The sequence below is a fragment of the Nothobranchius furzeri genome, chromosome 7, assembly GCF_043380555.1.
Source record: "Nothobranchius furzeri strain GRZ-AD chromosome 7, NfurGRZ-RIMD1, whole genome shotgun sequence".
Taxonomy (NCBI): Eukaryota; Metazoa; Chordata; class Actinopteri; order Cyprinodontiformes; family Nothobranchiidae; genus Nothobranchius; species Nothobranchius furzeri.
In genome coordinates this window covers 26,675,749-26,697,047 of record NC_091747.1, presented here as the reverse complement: position 1 = coordinate 26,697,047, position 21,299 = coordinate 26,675,749, and the positions used below count along the sequence as shown (strand labels likewise).

Below are 21,299 nucleotides of genomic sequence, written 5' to 3'. Positions count from 1 at the left end.
GGTTAGTTTGTAGCTACATCGCTTCAGTTCGACGGGTGTCGTCATTTGATCCCAGCCTTACAGCACCACCCTCAGCTCCACCTCTTTTCCCTTTTTTGGAATTGTCTGGGCTTGGCGGAACCTGTGACACGGGTAAAATGGCGGTGGTGGCCACCTCCCATTTTGGCACAAAAACTTATAATTGGAGCCTATGGACACGAATTGTCCAGTACATATGTTGATGCCTTTAACATTGTTTGCATCTTCTGTTCATATGTTTCCGTGCCAATTATTACTGTGGTTCTCCCTTTGTCAGCTGGTAGGATTGTTACTGATGTGTCTTTTTTAGAGCATTTATGGCTTTTTGATCTTCTCTTGTGATGTTACTTTGATGTAATTTTGCGGCCTTCAAAATGCCTGCAACATCATTTCTTAGCTCTGCTTTTTTCCCCTCTTCTTTTATTTTTTTACATGCTATTTCTGCAGCTAAAATGAACTCCTCTTTTGGTATTTGTTTGGGTGTGACTGCATAGTTTAAAACTCGATTTAAGACTTTCTGTTCAGTTTCTGTTAATGTGTGAGCTGACAGGTTACATACCAATTTGTTGTTTGTCGTCTCTTGTCTTTTCATTCCTTTTTTCATGTTTATGAGGTTTTCAAGTTTCTTTATTTGTCGGGTTTTTGTTTTTATATATTCCTCTTCGTGTGTGTTTTTCAGGTGTATGTTGATGGCTGTCTGTGTCTCGTCCGGGCTAGGAAATAGTTCCGTGAAGTTTTTTTTCTGATCCTGGATTTGCGTGTTGATCTTGTCCAGTTTGTTGGCCATGCATCGTATCCTTTCTTTGTTCTTTCCATGATTTTTTGGCATTGTTTGTTGGGATCGGGTTCTTGATGTTTATGCTCTTGGGTGTGATGTTCTCATCTCGGCATCGCAGGTTGAATACTAGATGGTTCCGGAAATGGGCCCGTGTTTTTTCTAGCCTCTCCAAGCAGCGAAAAGCCTTGACTCCACATTTTCCAAAACTTTCTTGTAAATCCTTTACAATGTTCATTATGTCCTCTTTTTTAACATTAAGCAAGATTCTTTTCGCTTCGGACATAAAGGTGTTTTAAGTTACCTTGACATGTTTCGACCGTCGTCTGCGGTCTTCATCAGAAAAGAACAGCTGATAAAGACGCGTCACACAAACATCTGGGACATTTCTGATGAAGACCGCAGACGACGGTCAAAACATGTCAAGGTAACTCGAAACACCTTCATGTCCGAAGCAAAAATAACCTCGTTTAAAATTAATGTCATTCCTGCGTTTACATTTTGGACTTAAGTTCAAAGTATTTCTCGTAACATTTATCTAGTACTTTACTTGTAGTATCTTCATCTTCGTTGTGAGAATGTTCGTTAAAAACTAGGGCCCGACTGATATATCGGCCGGCCGATATTGGGGTCATTAACACTATCGGCTATCGGCCATCGGCCAAAAAGACGGCCGATATAGCCGATATTGTGCTACCTATCAAGCAGATGGCGCCACCTTTATGAACTCATGTTGTGTGGCTCCTCTCCTCGGGGGGTGGAGCCACCGTCACAGCACACATGCAGCAGAGCAGCAGAAGCAATTCAGTCAAGCAGAGACGACGGTGATGAGGAAGTAGGAGGTAAGTCTTCAGTTTTAAGCATATTTGTTGTGTCAGTGGTAAGTTGAACGGTAAAATAAGCAATTGCAAAATTATGTTTCCCCTCAACATCCTTCCTAAGTTTACTGTGTGCCTCGTGGCCTCGTATTGAAAAGTTAACCTGAAAAAATAAAAATAAAAATAAAAATTGCCGCAGCATTACGCTCTATGCAGAGCTCACGCTGCTTCCCCTTTAGTCATGCAGGGCAGTAAGTAAGTAACATTGGCCTTTTTCTGGTAGACATTCTGGAATATTCTCAGACAATTTCATCCGCTCTTCTTCAGCAGACTTTTCAAACTCACACGACCGTTGTCGCTGCCGGGTACGGAGGGTTGGCAGCAAGGCAATGAAGCGCTGTGATAGCAGGAAGTCCCTCCTCCTCTCCCTAGCTGGGAGAGGAGGAGGGGCAGCAAAACAACGAGAAAATAAACATTCCTCTCTACAATAGAATAAATCTATTGTATTTTTTCAGTCTAATATTTCATATAAGGCTTATATATTGCCACATACTAGTCATTTAACGTATCTTATTTTTATTTTCCTAATACTGTCGGCTTTGGAAAGGATCCAAAACACAAAAGTGTAAAACTCAAAAGTATTTTAATGCCAAAAATCAGGTAGCTAGGACGCTGAAACCAGCAGAGTATGACTGAAACTGAACCGTATACGCTGACGAGTGAGAGATGACAGAGGACTAGTTATGAGGAGGAGCTGTGAGTGGGAGCAGAGTACAGCAGAGGAACTATAAATGAAAATAATTTAAAAGAAGAAGAAAGAAACCTAAAAGGGAAAGAATAACAACTAGAAAAAAACCTGACGTCAAAAGGAGTAGAAAATTCAGTGGAAGGAAAAAAATAAAAAAGACTTGAAAAGTAAATGAGAAAGCCTTAACAGCTGGGGAACCAATCAAAAACAGAGCCATTGGTTTTGAGCCACAATGTCTGATATATATATATATGTATATATATGTATATATATATATATATATATATATATATATATATATATATATATATATATATGTATATATATATATATATATATATGTATATATATATATATATATATATATATATATATATATATATATATATATATAGTAACGGAATGAAATGACTGTTTTCCACCTAAAAGTCCTTTCCCCCCTCTCCTCTGACACTGAAATAATCTGCATGAGATATTGCCTCAAGGTCTCATGCATTTGCTCTAAACTGTTTTCCTTTCCAGGCCAAGAGGAGAATGAAGACAAAAGGACTCTCTCTTTTTAAAGGGGCATTATGGAAGTGTGACAGCCAAAACATGTATAGAAATAATAAATTTCTTAATACTTTCTCCTGCAATGCCCTGGTCCTGTAGAATAAGCCCTGGAATTTTTACTGTGATTGCCTGTCATTCTATAAAATCACAGAAAAAGAGAGCTGCTTGGGTCGAGCAGGCGGCTTCATGCGCGTTCACGCTCAGGTATAGCCCTCCAAACCGTTCTTTGAACGTTGTTTCAGCTGTGATCAACGATATAAAATATACAGCTACAAATGATGTCACTGGCGCATTAGCTCGCCTAGTAAGGCGTCGGACTCTCGTGCAGAAGACCTGGGTTCGATTCTGGATGTGAACATCGTTTATTCAGAGTTTATTTAATGGTATATTTTTTTTTACAGTAAGATGCCCAAATTTTTATTTGAGACTTGCCAAACGGCATTGAATTCACAGATAAAAAAGATGTGGGTTCAACTTTCATTTTGGAACAATTTTTCAAGCAGGGGAAGGGAATGATCTGAGCATGCAGGAGGACTGACCCATCTTAAACCTTTATCGATACAGAACCAAATTATTTAATTAATTAGCTGCGCGTTCTCTTGTCCTCTGTCCTCCAAGGGCACACACACACACACGGAGCTGACTGTCTCAGCTGTTATTTTCGTTAAGGAGTGTGCACGTACAGCATGCGCGTCTTGTGCACAAGCCTACTATTGAAGCTGCTGTTACGCTTTTGGCCTGAGGGGGCAATCGCGAGCTTAAAAATTAAAAACTCTGTAAAGTCCCTTTAATAAATCAAAGAACTCTATTTTTAATAAGCTAATCAAACAAAGTGTTAGTCAACAATAAAATGTGAACCAATTTGTGAAATCAAAATATTAATTACTTTATTATAATCCTATAGAATATAAAAAGTAATATGACTTTAAATGTTTCCACTATGTAGGGACTGATCTCACGTAGCGTTAAGACATGACACATTGCTTTTATTGATCCAATCAGAATCTGCCAGATCTGACGGAGGCGTGGTTTTGGTGGTGTTTGGTAAATCTGTCACCTTTTCATTTGACCATAAACCAAAACATCCGAAGTATAAAACTATGCCCACGTCATCTTTAACGACAGTTCAAAGCTTTCTAGAGAAGTTGTCAGTGGCCAATCCGTAACTTTCCTCTTCAGCCGAAAGAACCTGACGACAAGCTGGATAAAATCTGTTGCTGTTCCGCCTGCTGCAACGGTTCCTTTCAGAATAAAAGCTGAACCCTTGACCCCTTTTGGGTCTCGCTAGATGCCAATAAAACTGTCGTGACCCGGAAGTATCTCAAGACTGGTCTAGTCGGCAACCGCTGCTTTGCCTACCGGCTTCGGTTCCAGAAAAGGTCAAGCTGGACCTCGACATTCCTGACGGGGACTTCCGCAAAGGGTACGTAGGCCGGCAGAATGGCGTCTCAATGTGTGTTATGAATCTCCAAAACCAAGCTTAGCGCAAAACATAATCTTCACTCCCATCAGAACTAATCATTTCTCCGGATCTGCTGGTTCAGAACATATTCACACATACACCATTCTCAGTCTTACCTCACCTTAGTTACACCAGACACCTAGTGTTTAAAGTTAGTCTTGTTTAATTTGTTTGGAAATAAATCTTTTAACTTTTTAAACCTGACTCTCTCTCTTTCTTGGAGTTAATACAAAGCGTTGCTCAATCCCCGCAATAAAAAGATCCGATCTTCTGATTAAATTTACTTAAAGATCCATTAAGGTGATATTTCATATTTTATGGTTTCTAATTAAATGTAGGAACATCTTCTCTACACACACATCTATATATATATATATATATATATATATATATATACACATATATATGTGTATATATATATATATATATACACATATATATACACACACATATATATATATATATATATATATATATATATATACACACACACACACACACACACGTTTTAGCAGCACATTGGTAGTGAAAGACAACTGAACACTCACTGTATGCAATATAAATTATATAAGTCAATAAATCTCTTAATATTTATCGAACATCAAATGAAAAAACTCAAAATATTAAAAAAAACTACGTGTTGGGGTCCTTCAGGTCCTTTCTTCTGTCTAGTAGTGGCAGCAGTTGGCCACACAGGTGCCCGATGGCTGATGTAGAAAAAACTGAAGATATCGGCCAGCCTCTAGTTGCAACCTGCCCTCCCAGGTATAAAGTGGATAAACCAGAATCACGGATCATACCTGTGGTCCTCCACTGCTGTTGCTACTGATCTGAAGCTGGTAATTAAGCTGGTCATAGGTCTCCTGAAGATTTTGGAATGGCGGCATCAGGTCCACACACAGATTTCTCCCACAGGACACAGGGGTCAGCTGGGGCAGGTCCAGAAGGTCTGGAAACCCAACACGAACTTGTTACTGGACAGAAAGATACCTGTAACTACTCTACAGGTGTCTGCATCAAGCTACTCACCAACAGCTTTGAACTGGATCTCTGCTGGCTGAGACATCTGAGCCTCCAGGTAAGATGTGATCTGGATGATGTATCTCTCCAGTGGGTCGATGGATTCATAAGGCAGGAGACAGGTCAGAGGTTTCTGGACATGTTGGCAGCCCTTTACTGGACTCGGAGAGACACCACTACATAAAGACAAGGAGGTGGACAGGGGGTCAGGAAGATCTGCTCTAAAGTATGGCTTTTTAGGACCTGAGACATGGTCCAGAGCATGCCTTCATGCTTATCGTCTCCAGAACACCGTCTTCACACTGGTTCTCAAGCAGCTGCACTGGCTTCCAATTAGAGCCCTGCACTGGAGCCCTCGGCCGGGGGGTCAGCCCGAACTGAGGGCCGGGCTTCGGGCCGACGACTGTGTAATCACCTCGGACACGGGCCGGGCGCCTTTATTTTTAATCGAATTCATTAAAAAAAATGGAAACACTTAAATGCAGCAGCACCTGCCTGCTTCTCACGCACCGACACCCGTTAGCTCAGTTAAGGTGTGTGTGGTTTATAAATGCACCTATAAACGAATTCTCAAACTGCTGATTGAAACATGTGCCTCTATTCTAATATGCCATTTGATGTCCACTTTGATGTCAGAAACCATTCGTTTATTCTCATGAAAATGGCAGCATTCTGTTTTTCTGTGAGTAAATTCGCTCTGCAGTTAAAAAAATACAGCATTCATTGCTGGTTGTTTTCTAACTGGAGAGCGCATTTTCAGAGCGGCAGATTAAATTTACAAACACTATAATAATTGGGGGAGTTTATTTAATCTGCCGCTCTGAAAATGCGCTCTGCAGTTAGAAAACTAGAATGCTGCTTTTTTTTCTAATTGCACAAGAGCGCATTTTCAGAGCAGATTAAATTTACAAACGCATCCAATTAATATAGCGTTCGTAAATTTCACCTGCCGCTCGGAAAATACGCTCTGTTAGAAAAAAAAAGCTGCATTGATGCTGTTTTTCTTTCTTTTCTTTCTTTTCTTACTGCAGAACGCTTCTCACAGATCACGCTAAAACACTATGAAAGGCTAAAAAAAGTCGGGGTCGGGCCAGAGAATCCTGAAAACCTTTTCGGACCGGGTCGGGCTGGGGCTCCACCCCCTCGGGCCGGGCCGGACGGGGGCTCAGATTTTAGGCCCGTGCAGGGCTCTACTTCCGTGCTGAGTCAAAGTCCTTTTGCTAACATTCAAAGCTCCTCCATATCTCACTCATCTGCTCCACGTCTACACGCCGACTTGCACTCTTCGTTCTTCAACGGTCTCCTCACCATTCCATGCACCGTCTGTCTACCATGGGACACAGGTCACTGGTTCAGCTGCACCTCTGGGTATTCGTACAGCTTCATCTATCCAAACTTTCAGATGGCTACTTAAAACTCATTCATTCAGGCGTGAATGTTCTACCTGACATTTTGTCGTTTAACGTGTTGTTATATCTGCTCTTACTTTTTAACCTGCTCCTCTTCGTTATGTGTTGCTGAGCTGTTGACGCGTATCGCTCTCATCTCCAGTTGCTTTGCTTTTAACCTGTGGTACTTAAGTTCAGGTTTTACGTTCAAAGACCTTAATAGTCTTGAACGGCTGTTACGATCCAGGCTGTCTAGGGGGCCTGGGGTAACAATTGAGGATGCATGTTCTCGTGTTAAAATAGACCCTTTTACTGTTTGTAAACAATATGACGTCAGCGAGAATGCGCGCGCAGCTTGGCAACAGAGAATGGCGTTGTTTCAGGCTTTATCAAGCTACGCTGCGGGGTTATCACCGGCAAATCTTGAATGTTATATTATTAAACTCACTTTAACGAATGGCAACAGACTCCCGGATCCCTGTGGCATTACGGAATGGGTGGAAGATGTAGGTGCGTGGCCAGATATCCAGTGGCCCGATATATATACGTTTTTAGTGGAGAGGCCCAGTAAGTACACACGTGAGAAGCTACGGGCAAACAAAGCGTTAGATGCATACAACTATGTTGTCTGTGGCCATGTACAGAAAGTAAAATATCACGACATAGACTCTGTGAGTTTTGCGTCTTGAAGGCAGAAGTCCTTCCTAGCCAAAGACAAGGACACAAGACTGTTATGTACGAGGCTTGGGTCATAGTAAACAAACCAGAGAACTACGTCTTCACAGCCAACTGTACCTGCATGTCAGGGCGAGTATAGCATAGGTTTCTTTTTTAGCGTGCTCAGAGTACAATCGTGTTAATTTGAGAGAAATACAGTTTATACTAATATGCAGTGGGAAAATACAGATGAATTAGAATGAAATGTTAATTAAAAAAATAAATAGACTGCTTAAAAGCAAACCAGCAAATGCAACTTACTTTATTTAATAGAACACACGTTAACCAGCTTTCTGGTGCAATCTTAGTACATACCGTAAATCCTCTAATACAGGCCGGTATTCAAGGCCGGGTCTCCAATTGTGGCCGGTGTCAGAGTTAGTTTAGGTAAATAATGGCCGGTCTCTTATTGTGGCCGGGTGGAATGTAGTAACAAGCAAGTATGAGCGTCCCGGTGGCAGGGTTATAGTCCCCAAATCAACCAGCAGGAGGCAGTAGACGTTCACGCAGACCTTTATTAAGCTTTTTCTTCAACGCTTTGTAACGCTACAGACACGATCCTCTATCACGCTCCTACCACACAGAGTCACGGTGTCAGTTAACCATGCTAATTCAACCCGCTCCACAGAACACACATCACCTTCCCTGTGGCTTACATAACACTCACACAACACGCAAATCAGCACATAGGAACTAGCAGAATGATAGGAAACACATATGACACAATACCCAGAATGCACCTGGCTTACAACCCCAGCCAGGTCATTACACTATCAAGTTCAAAGAGAACGTGCTGATTATGCTGCAGAACACTCTGGAGAGCAGCAGTAGGGGGTGTATGAACTAGTCAACTTCACTATAGTGACTTTTTATGCCTGTCGTCGACTAGTCGCTGTCACGTGATAATGACCGGCAAGATGCAGCCCTCGGAAAAGACAGCAGCCTGCTGTCAGCAGGTGACAAGCTCCTGCGCTCAGGGGGTGGGGGTGGGGGTGGGGGGGGCAACGCGCTGTGCCAGACCGTAGGCACTGACACGCGATCGTTCATGTCGGTTCATTTCCTTTAATGTTTTCTGTCTTTTATTTGCGCCTGATGTGTATCGCTGCTGTGGAGCGGGGCGCATCAACTTGTCCCTGATGCGGCCGGCAAGCAGGGAGCGCTCCGCTGTTTTCGCGGTCGGTAGATCTGCCTCCTGAGCACGGCCACAGTAACAATCAGGTGTCGCCACCTCAAAAACTAATTTAACACGCGATCGTTCATGTCAGTTTTTTTCCTATAATGTTTTCTGTCTTTTATTTGCGCCTGATGCGTTTGCTGCATGCTGTGGAGCGGGGCGCTGCGCGCATCACCTTGTCCTCCGACGCACTGATCACTGATACGGCCGACAAACAGCGAGCACTCCGCTGTTTTTGCGGTCGGTAGATCTTTTAGAACTGCAGTTCAAAGGTAACTCATGAGGTGAATATATATGAACCCAGGTAGCAGTTTTTCTTTAGGATTGAGAGGAGATGCAGGAAGATAATAAACAGGCAGGACAGAAAAATAGTCAAAATAAAAACAAGTTAGTTTTTGTACCTGCTGTTGCAACAAACAGACTCCATTGAAGGTCATCAGAAGTGAGGAACAGAAAATGAAATAATTATTTTAATGTTTAGAGCAGCAGGAACTCGGAGAGGCTGCAGGCGCATCAGTGAGTTTGCGGCCGCTGCGCAGGGGGAGGGGGGAGAGGGCTAAAGCAGGGGGAGGGGGGAGATGGCTGAAGCAGAAACTACCGTTGTTAAAAGAAATGTGTTTAACTTTGAAAATGTGGGCGCAATTTTAATTGTCAAAAACTCCAATGAACATTAGTTCATTTTGCTCAAATGGAAATAGAGGCCTGCCTCTAATACTGGCCCTCCTTCCAATAAAGGCCTGGAGCTTGATGAGCTTGAGTCAAATAGAGGCCCGGGCCTGTATTAGAGGATTTACGGTAATTACCTTACCTGATATAAAATGGGCGCTACAAACTCGAGCATTTTGGATCGTGTTTTCAGTCCAGTTTTCATCAACCCTTTTGATGGCCTGCAGCCACAGACGCCTTCGATTTTGTTGAAATGGATGTGCTCCCTTCGGAATTCTGTAAAGTTTCAGTCCACTGCTTGAAGAGAAGCGATTCTGGCATCCATACACGCAGCAACCCGACATTTTTATGTGCTCAGAACTTCAAAACAAAGGGTTTAAAACGCTGTTTTAGTATCGAGTGTGAATGAGGAAGCCTTCACTCTCGTTGCCAGGCTGCGCGCGCAACTTTTGATGACGTAGGTAGTAAAAGGGTAAAACAACATTTATTTACATAAAAAAACACAGGTTATCAACAAAAGGACACATCAGAAGCAACTCAACAATAACAACTAACTAAACTCTCTCTTTAACTAAATTACTCCACACATTTCAAAAGATCACCCTTTAAACAAGAGATGTGTTATTTAACCAAAGCGAAGTGTAAAGCTTTCTTCACACTGAAAATGGCTGCAGAGTTAAACACAGAGGGCTTCTCAAAGCACCTTAATTTAACAGAACTAAATCCTGCTGAAGAGACAGCAGGCCAGAGGTTCTCCCTCTGCTGCTCCCTGGAATGAGGGCTGGCTGATTTTATGTTACTGGCAGAGCATTTCCTGACACGCGCGCACACACACAAAAACCCAAAATGGCCCTGGGCCATAACAAAGGCGCTTACAAATAAAATGTATTATATTATTATTAGAGCGGGGACACGATGCAGACCAGGGACATGGTCCAGAGCAGGGACACATCTGTGATCAAGGAAACAAAACAGCCTGCAGCAGGAGTCTCACAGGTAAAAACTCACCTTTCTGTCTGACTGGTGACATTGTAGGACGTTCCTGGAGGTGTCCCTGGTCCAGACTCCCATGTGAGGGTGAAACCAGAAGAGCCCTGGGTCAGGCTGATGTTGAAGGGCTGTGGGAGCGCTTGGTCACCTGCAACAATCGCAACACAAAGCAAACTTCATACAAACTAGGGACAGAACTGACCTGGACCTGCTCAGGTGGGCAACGGAGGCATAAGAGTTAAGTGCTCCCCCATAATCAGAAGGTTGCAGGTTTGAGCTCCGCTCAGTCTGTCATTGTGTCCTTGGGCAAGACACTTAACCCGCCTTACCTGCTGGTGGTGGTCGGAGGGACCGGTGGCGCCTGTGTACAGCAGCCTCGCCTCTGTCAAGAGCGCCTCAGGGCAGCTGTGGCTACAGTGTAGCTCACACGTGTCAGACACAAGGCCCGCGGAGCATTTTTATGTGGCCCGCGAGATAAATATCAAAAATATATTAAAACTGACCCGCTGGCCATTTTACCGCAACGACTACAACTCCCATGATGCTTTGTGGCATTAGCGTGGAGCCGAAGTGCCCGCCCCCTCCTCTGTGTTTTTTCCAGCGTCTGCAGCTCCTCTGTCTCGGACAAACTAAACACTCCTCTCACTCAGCGCTGAGTTTACTCAGCTATTTGCCGACGTTGAAGGCCAGAAACTGAGATTTTAACCGCTCAGTAATGTGTTCACGACTGAAAGAGAAACTTTTTTAACTAACTCATTTCGGCCCAGTGTGAATTTGAGTTTGACACCTCTGGTGTAGCTCATCACCACCAGGGGGTGAATGATTGAGTGTGTTATAAAGTGCATTGGGGGGTTGCAGGGGCCTCATTTATCAAGCTTGCTTACACACAAAACGGGGTCGGAAAACTGCGTAAGCAACTTTCCACTCAAACTTTGGGATTTATGAAAGAAAACTTAGTCAACTTAAAGTTGCGCACATTTATCCACTAAGGACCTGGCTTATGTACATTATGGACACGGAGAGCACCTGCAGTGCTGCTGCTGAGAAGGATAAAATTATGAAATCCTGCAGCATCATCACTTGTACTGCTTTGTTTTCACACAGAACAAGACCCCCCTACATGCACGTGCGCACACTCACACATGCCCGTGCGCACGCACACACACACACAGCCTGAAGCGCAGAATACGGAATGCAGAATATCAGCAGGGGGACAGATTGAGACAGAACGTCATGCATCTGTGACAGTGTGTGTGTCCTGTCACTGTGACCCGATTGATCATGCACCCTGGCTACTTGTACATGGGAGATCTCCGTTTGGGTGACTGGTTAGTGCACATGACTTTCACCCAGGAGTCTTGGGATTGAATCCCGATTGGACCATTGTTTTTATATCCGCCACAGATCTCTCTGAAGAATTCACAGCATTGACGGCTTCAGCAACGCTGTGCCACTCCGTGGATTTTCTCTTATTTGTTTTGCAAAAGCACTTCCTTTCATTTCTCCCCCTCACCCACAGGTACCTCAACTTCTGCTTCTATGAAATAGCGCTTCCTTGATCTGCCTTGATCTATGGTCGCCATGTCATTGGTGGAGCGCTGCAACAGCCGGCTTATGTATATACATGAGGTCCACAAGGCACTTTGCATTGACTATTTGTGGCAGTAAGTGGACGTGGTGAGGGCGGGATGTGACTAAAATGCAGCTGAGAAACATTCTCGTTTGTGTCTGATTTATGAAGCGGCGATTGCGTGCAGCTGTGTGTACTCCATGTTTGATAGATCACAAACCTACTTGGCGTAAGTACTTTTTTATTTTTTGCTGAGCTTAAGTACGGTTTTAGTAAGGATTCTACGCAATGTTTAATAAATGAGACCCCTGGACTCTAGAAGGTGCAATCAAGTACAGACCATTTACCATTCAGTGAAACGACTGGCGTGGAAGTCTTCTAGCAGACTAAAGTGTGAGCAACCTTTTCTGTCCTCCAGCTGCTAACAGGGCTTTTATTACTCGGGATTAAATGAGTTTGGCAGACTGATATGAACATGAGAGACTCGTTTGTGTTTCTGTTATTAAACTTACAAAGTCATAAGGATGTATGTTTTCTCAGAATGCCAGAGGAAAAAAAAAATGAAAGAACTGTTTCATTCTGAGAACACACACACTTATCTGTCCAGCTCCTAGGTCGGGTTCACCTGTTGGGTCGGAAGGTTCTGTTCTGACCTGAGAACATGGTTTACAGCATAGGTTACCATGGAAACACAGACAGGACCTAAAATGTGATTATTCCAACCACAGATTTACCACAACCGGGGCTACTGTCAGTGCGCCCCAGGGCAGCTGTGGCTACATTGTAGCTCATCACCATCAGCGTGTGAATGGGTGAATGATGCACAGTAGTGTAAAGCACTTTGGAGTCGTCTGGCTCAGAAAGGCGCTTTACAAGTGTGATTAATTTATCATTTGTCAAGTGATAATGCTGCTGGGATTCATAATCATATCCTTCTCAGCAGCAGCACTGCAGGTGCTCTCCATGTCCAAAATATGCGTAAGCCAAGTCCGTTCATTTAAAGTTGTGCACATTTTTACCGCTAAGTCTTTTTAAAATTAAAATTCAAAGATACTTTATTAATCTCAGAGGGAAATTAGAGTTTCAGTACACACAATTCTGAGATCAGACATACATGGGCAAGACACATGACAAGAATTGGTGACTGTGGTCATTCACAACCCGAGTCGCGCTACCTTAATAGAGATAAGAGGGTTACATGAGGATTGGTTCAGGTGGAGGGAAAAAAAGGCACTTCAGAGTTACCCTCCACCAGGAGGGCAGCTTTGCTCTGCGAAAAAAAAAAAACACCTCAGACAGATATGCAACAGACTTCAGACATCACACAACATAAGTGTCCACTAGGTGGGGTGGTGGGTTTGGGACTATCCACACTTCGGTTCCTGCAGCCACTACAAGCAACGCATGTCACCTCAGTCTGAATAGGGGGAGGAGCATTGAGGGTTGGAAGGTTGCAGTGACCCTGGAACGATTCGGCGGCCTTCCCGCAATCCCGCCCAGGCTGGGATAGGAGACAGAGTTGAGTTGCCATAGCGACGGCAAATTCCACATATCTTCTGAGGGGGGAGTATTCGTTGGAGCCTTGCAGGCTCAAGAACGCCAGATTCCGATTAGAAATTGTTTTGGGGCCAGGCAGAGATAATTTCCTCTCTGTCTTAAAGTTCCTTGGTCCTCAACCTCTCAAAATCCCAATAATGGACATTAATCTATCCCAATCCGTGCTGATTCATCCACTCTATCCTTGATTGCATCCATCTTTTGTGCCAAAGAATGAATCTCGGCCAAAGTCCCAAGCTTACGATTCATCTCGACAATTATGTGAGTCTGTGAATTCACAGCACGGTGCAAACCATCTCTGAGCTTGGGGATCAGGCCAATATTCCTCGACAGCTCGTTAATTTTACGGTAAGCCAGGAAGCCTCCAAGGCCAATGAGCAGGAAACCTGACACCAACACCACGAATGTCCACACGTTTTCAGAGTCCTCCACAGACAGCTGAGATAAACAAATCAAGTTCCACTGTTTCCAACTGGGTCTGTCCCAGAGGGGCATCCGGGAGCCCCTTCTCCCGTTCTCATCGTTGAAAAAATTTTTATCAATCGTGTTGAGTGACCAACTTACGAGATCCATTTTAGTGATTTCAGTTTCCAGAAAAAATGCAGAAGCAGCCGTGCACCCAGCACACACAGACAGACAAAGGGCCTGAGGATAAGATATGGAGGAGAGGAGGAAAAAAAGAGCCAGCACCCTCCAAGAGCCGAAAAAAAAATCCCAGTTTGCGTGGAAAGTTGCTTACGCAGTTTTCCGACTACGTTTGTGCGTAAGCAAGCTTTATAAATGAGACCCCTGGTCACAGAGAGATGTTCACACCTGTCCATCAATCTGGGAGGGATCAATGGTTAACAATGAGAAAAATGACAAAATCTCAGGCTCTATAGGCTTCAATTGGCAGGTTAAAGGTCATGACAGGTAAGCTTGAGGTTAGGAGGGATGGCACCGAAGTGCAGAAGTTTACCCAAACTAGCTGATTTCTCTCAGTCCATCCCTGGAGGTGGTGTTGGTAAAACTCCTGGTGGAGCTGTTATAACCCTCCCTGCTTCTGCTAACCCTACCTACTAGTTTACTAGTAACCAACACTAACCTGGGTGGTTTGAAGCACAACTTCAGACCAACATATTCATGTCCCAGAAGAGGGACCAGGGCCGGCTTTGCCGACAGGCGACACAGGCGGCCGCCTGGGGCGCCATCTGATGGATAGGGCGCAAAATTACAAAAAAAAAAAAAAAGAATAAAAATAATAAAGTTTATTAAATTTATGTTTGTTATATGAAATGCACTCTCTACATACTTGAAATTCCCCTTTGAAATGACATGAAATTAAAACATCAATATTTAAATTCTAATGATCTGGCTGCATGACGAGCTCCCGCTTGGGCCACCGCTCTGATGCATTTGACCGTCAGGGGTGCCGTAGATCACGTGTGTGGGTAGCGATGTAGAAGGACATCCTGTTGTCGTCGCGTTTAAACTTTTGATATTTTACGATGAAAAGAACACCTAAGCCATCGGGATCAGCATTCCGAAAGCGAAGGAAGGAGGAAGAAAAAAACCGGGCCCAAAGCAGAGGTATGTAGACTCTATAAATTTGGCAAAGGAACTTTTTGTGTTACAATTTTAGCTAACTGCCTCTCTTGCCATGCACGGTCCACGGACGGACCCTCGCTAGCTGTTTACATACACAATACAGTATCTCTCCTCCTCCTTGAACCGTCACCTTATCGTGGTGGAGGAGTTTGAGTGCCCTAATGATCCTAGGAGCTATGTTGTCTGGGGCACTTAGTGCCCCTGGTAGGGTCTCCCATGACAAATTGGTCTTAGGTGAAGGGTGAGACAAAGAACGGTTCGAAGGATCTTTCATGGCGGTTAAAACGAAGAGTCGGAGTACCCGGCCCGGAGGGTTACCGGGGTCCCACCCTGGAGCCAGGCCTGGGGTTGGGGCCCGTGAGCGAGCGCCTGGTGGCCGGGCTTTCGCCCATGGGGCCCGGCCGGGCCCAGCCCGAACCGGATACATGGGCTCGTCCAACTGTGGACCCACCACCCGCAGGAGGAACATGAAGGGTCCGGTGCAATGTGAACCGGGTGGCAGACCAAGGCGGGAGCCTTGGCGGTCCAATCCCCGGACAAGAAAACTAGTTTTTGGGACATGGAACGTCACCTCGCTGGCGGGGAAGGAGCCGGAGCTTGTGGCAGAGGTTGAGCGGTACCGGCTAGATATAGTCGGACTCACCTCGACACATTGCATTGGCTCTGGAACCCGAGACCTGGAGAGGGGTTGGACACTCTACTTTGCTGGAGTTGCTCCGGGTGAGAGGCGGAGGGCTGGGGTTGGCTTTTTGTTAGCCCCGAGACTCTCTGCCTGTGTGTTGGGGTTTACCCCGGGGGACAAGAGGGTAGCTTCCTTGCGCCTTCGGGTCGGGGAACGGGTCCTGACTGTTGTTTGTGCTTATGGGCCAAATATCAGTTCAGAGTACCCACCCTTTTTGGAGTCCCTGGGACGAGTGCTAGATAGTGCTCCATCAGGGGACTCCATTGTCCTGCTGGGGGACTTCAATGCTCACGTGGGCAATGACAGCTTGACCTGGAGGGGTGTGATTGGGAGGAACGGCCCACCTAATCTGAACTCGAGCGGTGTTTTGTTATTGGACTTCTGTGCAAGCCGCAGTTTGGCCATAACGAACACCATGTTCGAACATAAGGATGCCCACCGGTACACTTGGTACCAGGGCAGCCTAGGTCACAGGTCGATGATAGATTTTGTAGTCGTATCATCTGACCTGCGGCCGTATGTTTTGGACACCCGAGTGAAGAGAGGGGCGGAGCTGTCAACTGATCACCACCTGGTGGTGAGTTGGATCAGATGGCAAGGGAACATGCCGCGTAGACCTGGCAGACCCAAACGCATAGTGAGGGTCTGCTGGGAACGCCTGGCAGAAGAACCTGTCAAGACGGTCTTCAGCTCCCACCTCCGGCAGAGCTTTGACCACGTCCCGAGAGCAGTGGGGGACATTGAGTCCGAGTGGGCCTTGTTCCACTCTGCGATTGTCGAGGCAGCAGTTGCTAGCTGTGGTCGTAAGGTGGCCGGTGCCAGTCGTGGTGGCAACCCCTGTACCCGCTGGTGGACACCAGAGGTTCGGGGAGCCGTCAGGCTGAAGAAGGAGGCCTACAGGGCGTGGCTGGTCTGTGGGTCTCCGGAGGCAGCAGACAGGTACCGGATAGCCAAGCGGAGTGCAGCAGTGGCAGTTGCCGAGGCAAAATCTCGGGCGTGGGAGGAGTTTGGTGAGGCCATGGAGAAAGACTATCGATCAGCTCCAAAGAGGTTCTGGCAAACTGTCCGGCGCCTCAGGAGAGGAAGGCAGCAACTCGCTCACACTGTTTACAGTGGGGATGGGGAGCTGCTGACGTCAACTGAGGCTATAGTCGGACGGTGGAAGGAATACTTTGAGGAGCTCCTCAATCCCACCAATGCGCATTCCGAGGAGGAACCAGAGCTGGGAGGCCTGGGGATGGACTGTCCGATCTCGGGGGCAGAAGTTGCTGAGGTAGTCAAACAACTACACAGCGGCGGAGCCCCGGGGGCGGATGAGGTTCGTCCTGAGTATCTCAAGGCTATGGATGTTGTAGGGCTGTCATGGTTGACACGTCTCTACAACATTGCGTGGTCATCGGGGGAAGTTCCTAGGGAGTGGCAGACCGGGGTGGTGGTCCCCATCTTTAAGAAGGGTGACCTGAGGGTGTGTTCCAACTATAGGGGGATCACACTCCTCAGCCTCCCTGGAAAGGTCTACTCCAAGGTACTGGAGAGGAGGGTCCGATCGATAGTTGAATCTCAGATAGAGGAGGAGCAATGTGGTTTTCGTCCTGGCCGTGGAACTGTGGACCAGCTCTATACCCTTGCAAGGGTGATGGAGGGGGCATGGGAGTTTGCCCAACCAATCCACATGTGCTTTGTGGATTTGGAGAAGGCTTATGACCGTGTCCCCAGGGGCACCCTGTGGGGGACGCTCCAGGAGTATGGGGTGGGTGGCGTTCTGTTAAGGGCCATTCAGTCCCTTTACCAGAGGAGCGTGAGTTTGGTCCGCATAGCCGGTAGTAAGTCGGACCTGTTCCCAGTGAGGGTTGGACTCCGCCAGGGCTGCCCTTTGTCACCGGTTCTGTTCATCACTTTTATGGACAGAATTTCTAGACGCAGCCGTGGTGTGGAGTGTGTCGAGTTTGGTGGCAGGAGAATCTCGTCTCTGCTTTTTGCGGATGATGTGGTCCTCCTAGCTTCATCCAGCTCTGACCTTCAGCTCTTGCTGGGTAGGTTCGCGGCCGAATGTGAAGCGGCTGGGATGAGGATCAGCACCTCCAAATCTGAGACCATGGTTCTCGACCAGAAAAGGGTGGCTTGCCACCTCCGGGTCGGGGGAGAGGTCCTACCTCAAGTGGAGGAGTTTAAGTATCTCGGGGTCTTGTTCACGAGTGAGGGTAGGAGGGATCGGGAGATCGACAGGCGGATTGGTTCGGCGTCTGCAGTGATGCGGACGCTGAGCCGATCTGTCGTGGGGAAGAGGGAGCTGAGCCAGAAAGCCAGGCTCTCGATCTACCGGTCGATCTACGTCCCAATCCTCACCTATGGTCATGAGCTTTGGGTAATGACCGAAAGAACGAGATCGCGGATACAAGCGGCCGAAATGAGTTTCCTCCGTAGGGTGGCCGGGCTCAGCCTTAGAGATAGGGTGAGGAGCTCGGACATTCGGGAGCGACTCGGAGTAGAACCGCTGCTCCTCCGGATCGAAAGGAGCCAGTTGAGGTGGTTTGGGCATCTGGTCAGGATGCCTCCTGGACGCCTCCCCGGGGAGGTGTTTCGGGCATGTCCTGCCGGCAGAAGGCCCCCAGGTCGACCCAGGACACGTTGGAGAGGTTACATCTCCAATCTGGTCCGGGAACGCCTTGGGGTCCTGCCGGAGGAGCTGGTGGACAAGGCCGGGGAGAGGACGGCCTGGAGCTCCCTAGTTGGGATGCTGCCCCCGCGACCCGGACCCGGATAAGCGGAGGAAGACGACGATACAGTATCTCACAACTTTAACCAATTAATTTTACTTTTGAATCGTCGTGTCCAGATGCAGTGAGACAATATCTGCAGCCTGTCGACAGGCACCTGTTGACACCACGGGGGCGGGACTTTCTTCTACACCTGTTGAGTCTCACTGTGATGATGAAAAATGTAAGATATTTTACCGTTTTTTGGAGTATGATTGCAGCCTTTTTATGAACTTTGTTTCAAGTTTTAAGTATGCAACCAATATGAATTTAATATTTTCATATCAGAAGAACGTTAGGTGTGGGTGTAGCAAATTTTCAACTTTGTCCTGACACATCGGGCAGGCGGCACTGTTCTTAAGTAATTCATGCATCAGAGGGTTAAGTTGCTTTGTGTGTGTTTATTTTCTCACAGAAGAAGAACACAACACCAGCAGACTCAGTGCTCAATCCAACAGCCTGAAGAGACACCATCATCAGCTTCAACAGATGTCTGTGAACATGTACGAGCTGCTGGCCCCATGGATCCTGCTGACTGGCCACAGCAGTTGAACAAAATGGAAAGTAGAACTTTCTTTATGATGACACTTTGATATTTGAGTTTTGCTTTTGATTGCACAGTTTAATGCTGCTTTTGCATCCCCCCAATGACATTTGCACAACATTTTGAGTTGTTGGTTATTGTAATATTCTCAGGTTACTCATCTTTCAAGCTTACATTTATTCTTCAGGCTGTTGACTTTAAAGAGTTGCTGTGTGAATATTTAAAATAAAAAATTAGTAACTAAGGAATAACGGTGGAGTTGCTTTTTCCAATGTGTGGTGAGTGGGTGGACTTGGGTTTGGGTGAGGGGCATGCAGGCAGGGGGGGGGGGGGCGCACATGGGCAGTCTCGCTTTGGGCACCGGCCCTGAGGGGGACTACCAATAGTTAGGCTTTCAGGTAAACCAGGATGGTGAACTCACCTGGCAGCAGAACCAGTAGCATCCAGACCAGCCTGGTCATGTCGGGACACACTCCCCTCTAAAAACCCTCCGCTTTCATTTTCTTTAACGCAACGGACGTTTAGTGGCACCGGTGTGTCTCAGAGGTCCGCCTAACAAACGCGGCTCACTCTCAAACATGATCCTGTAAACACAAATACGGTTTAAAACAAAAAGAAATAAACCCGCCTACTCGCCACGACGGAACACCGCTAGCGAGCTAGTATTAGCATCGCCGTACAGACAAACACAAAGTAAAAACTGTGAAACCTTTACTGGACGTTTTAACGATAGCTTAGAAACATTCTCACTGTATACTATCCGGTAGAAAAGCGTCCGACCGCCCGGTGAACCGTTGTTCTGCCCGCGCTGCCTTCATGGACCACCGGGAAATCTCGATACCCCTACAATGCTCCCACACTAGGAACGGAAATTAAAGCAGACACAGTAGTGAATAACAAAATATTTAATTATCTTAACACGTATAATATTGATACTGTTAAAATGTAAAGGTTTTATTTTTTAATTCTTTAAAAACATGTGGGAAAAAAACACACCAGAAGGTTCGTGAAAGCATCACCACAGGAAGCCGCTGATAGGAAGTCACGTGACCCACCTAGCTTTTTTTGGATAACTATCCATCCATCCATTTTCTGAACCCGCTTTGTCCACGTGGGGTCGGTGCCTATTAACGGGCAATAAGGCAGGGTACATCCTGGACAGAGAGCCAGTCCATCGCAGGGCAACACAGAGACACACAGGATAAACAATCATGCACGCGCGCACACACACACTCACAAGGCCAATTTAGACAGACCAATCAACCTAACAGTCATGTTTTTGGACTGTGGGAGGAAGCCGGAGGACCCGGTGAGAACCTGGTGAGAACCCACGCATGCACAGGGAGAACATGGAAACTCCATGCAGAAAGATCCCAGGCTGGAAACGAACCCAGGACCTTCTTGCTGCAAGGCAACAGCTCTAACCACTGTGCCACTGCACAGCCTTTTGTTGTTGTTGTTTTTTTTATTTTTGGATAACTAAATTATCCAAATTCAATGCTAAAATCCTAATAACACGTAATAAAACAATGTCGATATTTTAAAATCTTTTTTTCTGTTTGTAATTTCATCATTTAACTGGTTTTGATGCAGGCTGAGTGTAAAAGTCGCAGCTCACTTCCACTTTTCATGATGCTTTTGCGGTTTATGTGACCCCTTTCCTGCAGCTTGTAGCACAAAACTGACATCTGGTTGTTGGTAGGTTACTGGTTTTATGTGTACATTTAATGATAGTAGTAAATCTGAGCACAAGACTCTTGAGTTGTTTTAGTCATTTGATGTTTCACCCTAAAAGACTTCTCACAGAAGGATCATTACTTTGAAGCAGTCGTTTTTATTTTAGCACCTCAGCATCTTTTCACCTTTTAAACAGATGAAGCTGTCATTAAAATATTTCCCAGAACTCCCATGTTCTCTGCTGGCATCTTTAGATTACTGAAAACACAAACTGTTAACTTTAACAGATTAGGCACGAAGAAACAGATGCATAGACCAGTTTATGTACACGATTCAGAGGTACTGTCCCAGTCTGGATTTATGCGGGAGTTATTTAAATTTAAACTATCAGAATGACATCAGCTGTTTTCATACAATATAAATACATATGATACGAGTCCAGGCTACAAAGAGGTGTGACCATGTCACTGCTTTGCAAGTCACAAGTCTTTCCAGTCAAGTCCAAGTCGAGTCCAAAGTCAATGATGTGGAAGTCCAAGTCAAGTCCTTAACTTTGAATTTTCAAGTCATAATCAAGTCATCTGTCAAACTTTTATTT

General features: G+C 45.8%; 1 protein-coding gene across 3 annotated transcripts in view; it reads right to left on the bottom strand.

The window, feature by feature from the left end:
- Nucleotides 1-19,860, bottom strand: part of LOC107382760 (interferon alpha/beta receptor 2) — a 37,664-nt gene extending 17,804 nt beyond the window's left edge. Inside the window, exons 1-5 of one of the 3 annotated variants that reach the window (XM_070552990.1) lie at nt 19,775-19,860; nt 19,446-19,608; nt 10,347-10,476; nt 5,403-5,569; nt 5,174-5,322 (exon numbers count right to left, since the gene is read on the bottom strand). In XM_070552990.1, the coding sequence (XP_070409091.1) occupies nt 5,174-5,322; nt 5,403-5,569; nt 10,347-10,476; nt 19,446-19,485 (486 nt within the window). In that variant the 5' untranslated portion in view covers nt 19,486-19,608; nt 19,775-19,860. Of the gene's footprint in view, nt 1-5,173; nt 5,323-5,402; nt 5,570-9,073; nt 9,204-10,346; nt 10,477-19,445; nt 19,693-19,774 lie in introns of those variants that run through there. The other 2 variants (XM_070552991.1, XM_070552992.1) reach the window with 2 other exon arrangements.
- Nucleotides 19,861-21,299: the final 1,439 nt, after the last annotated feature.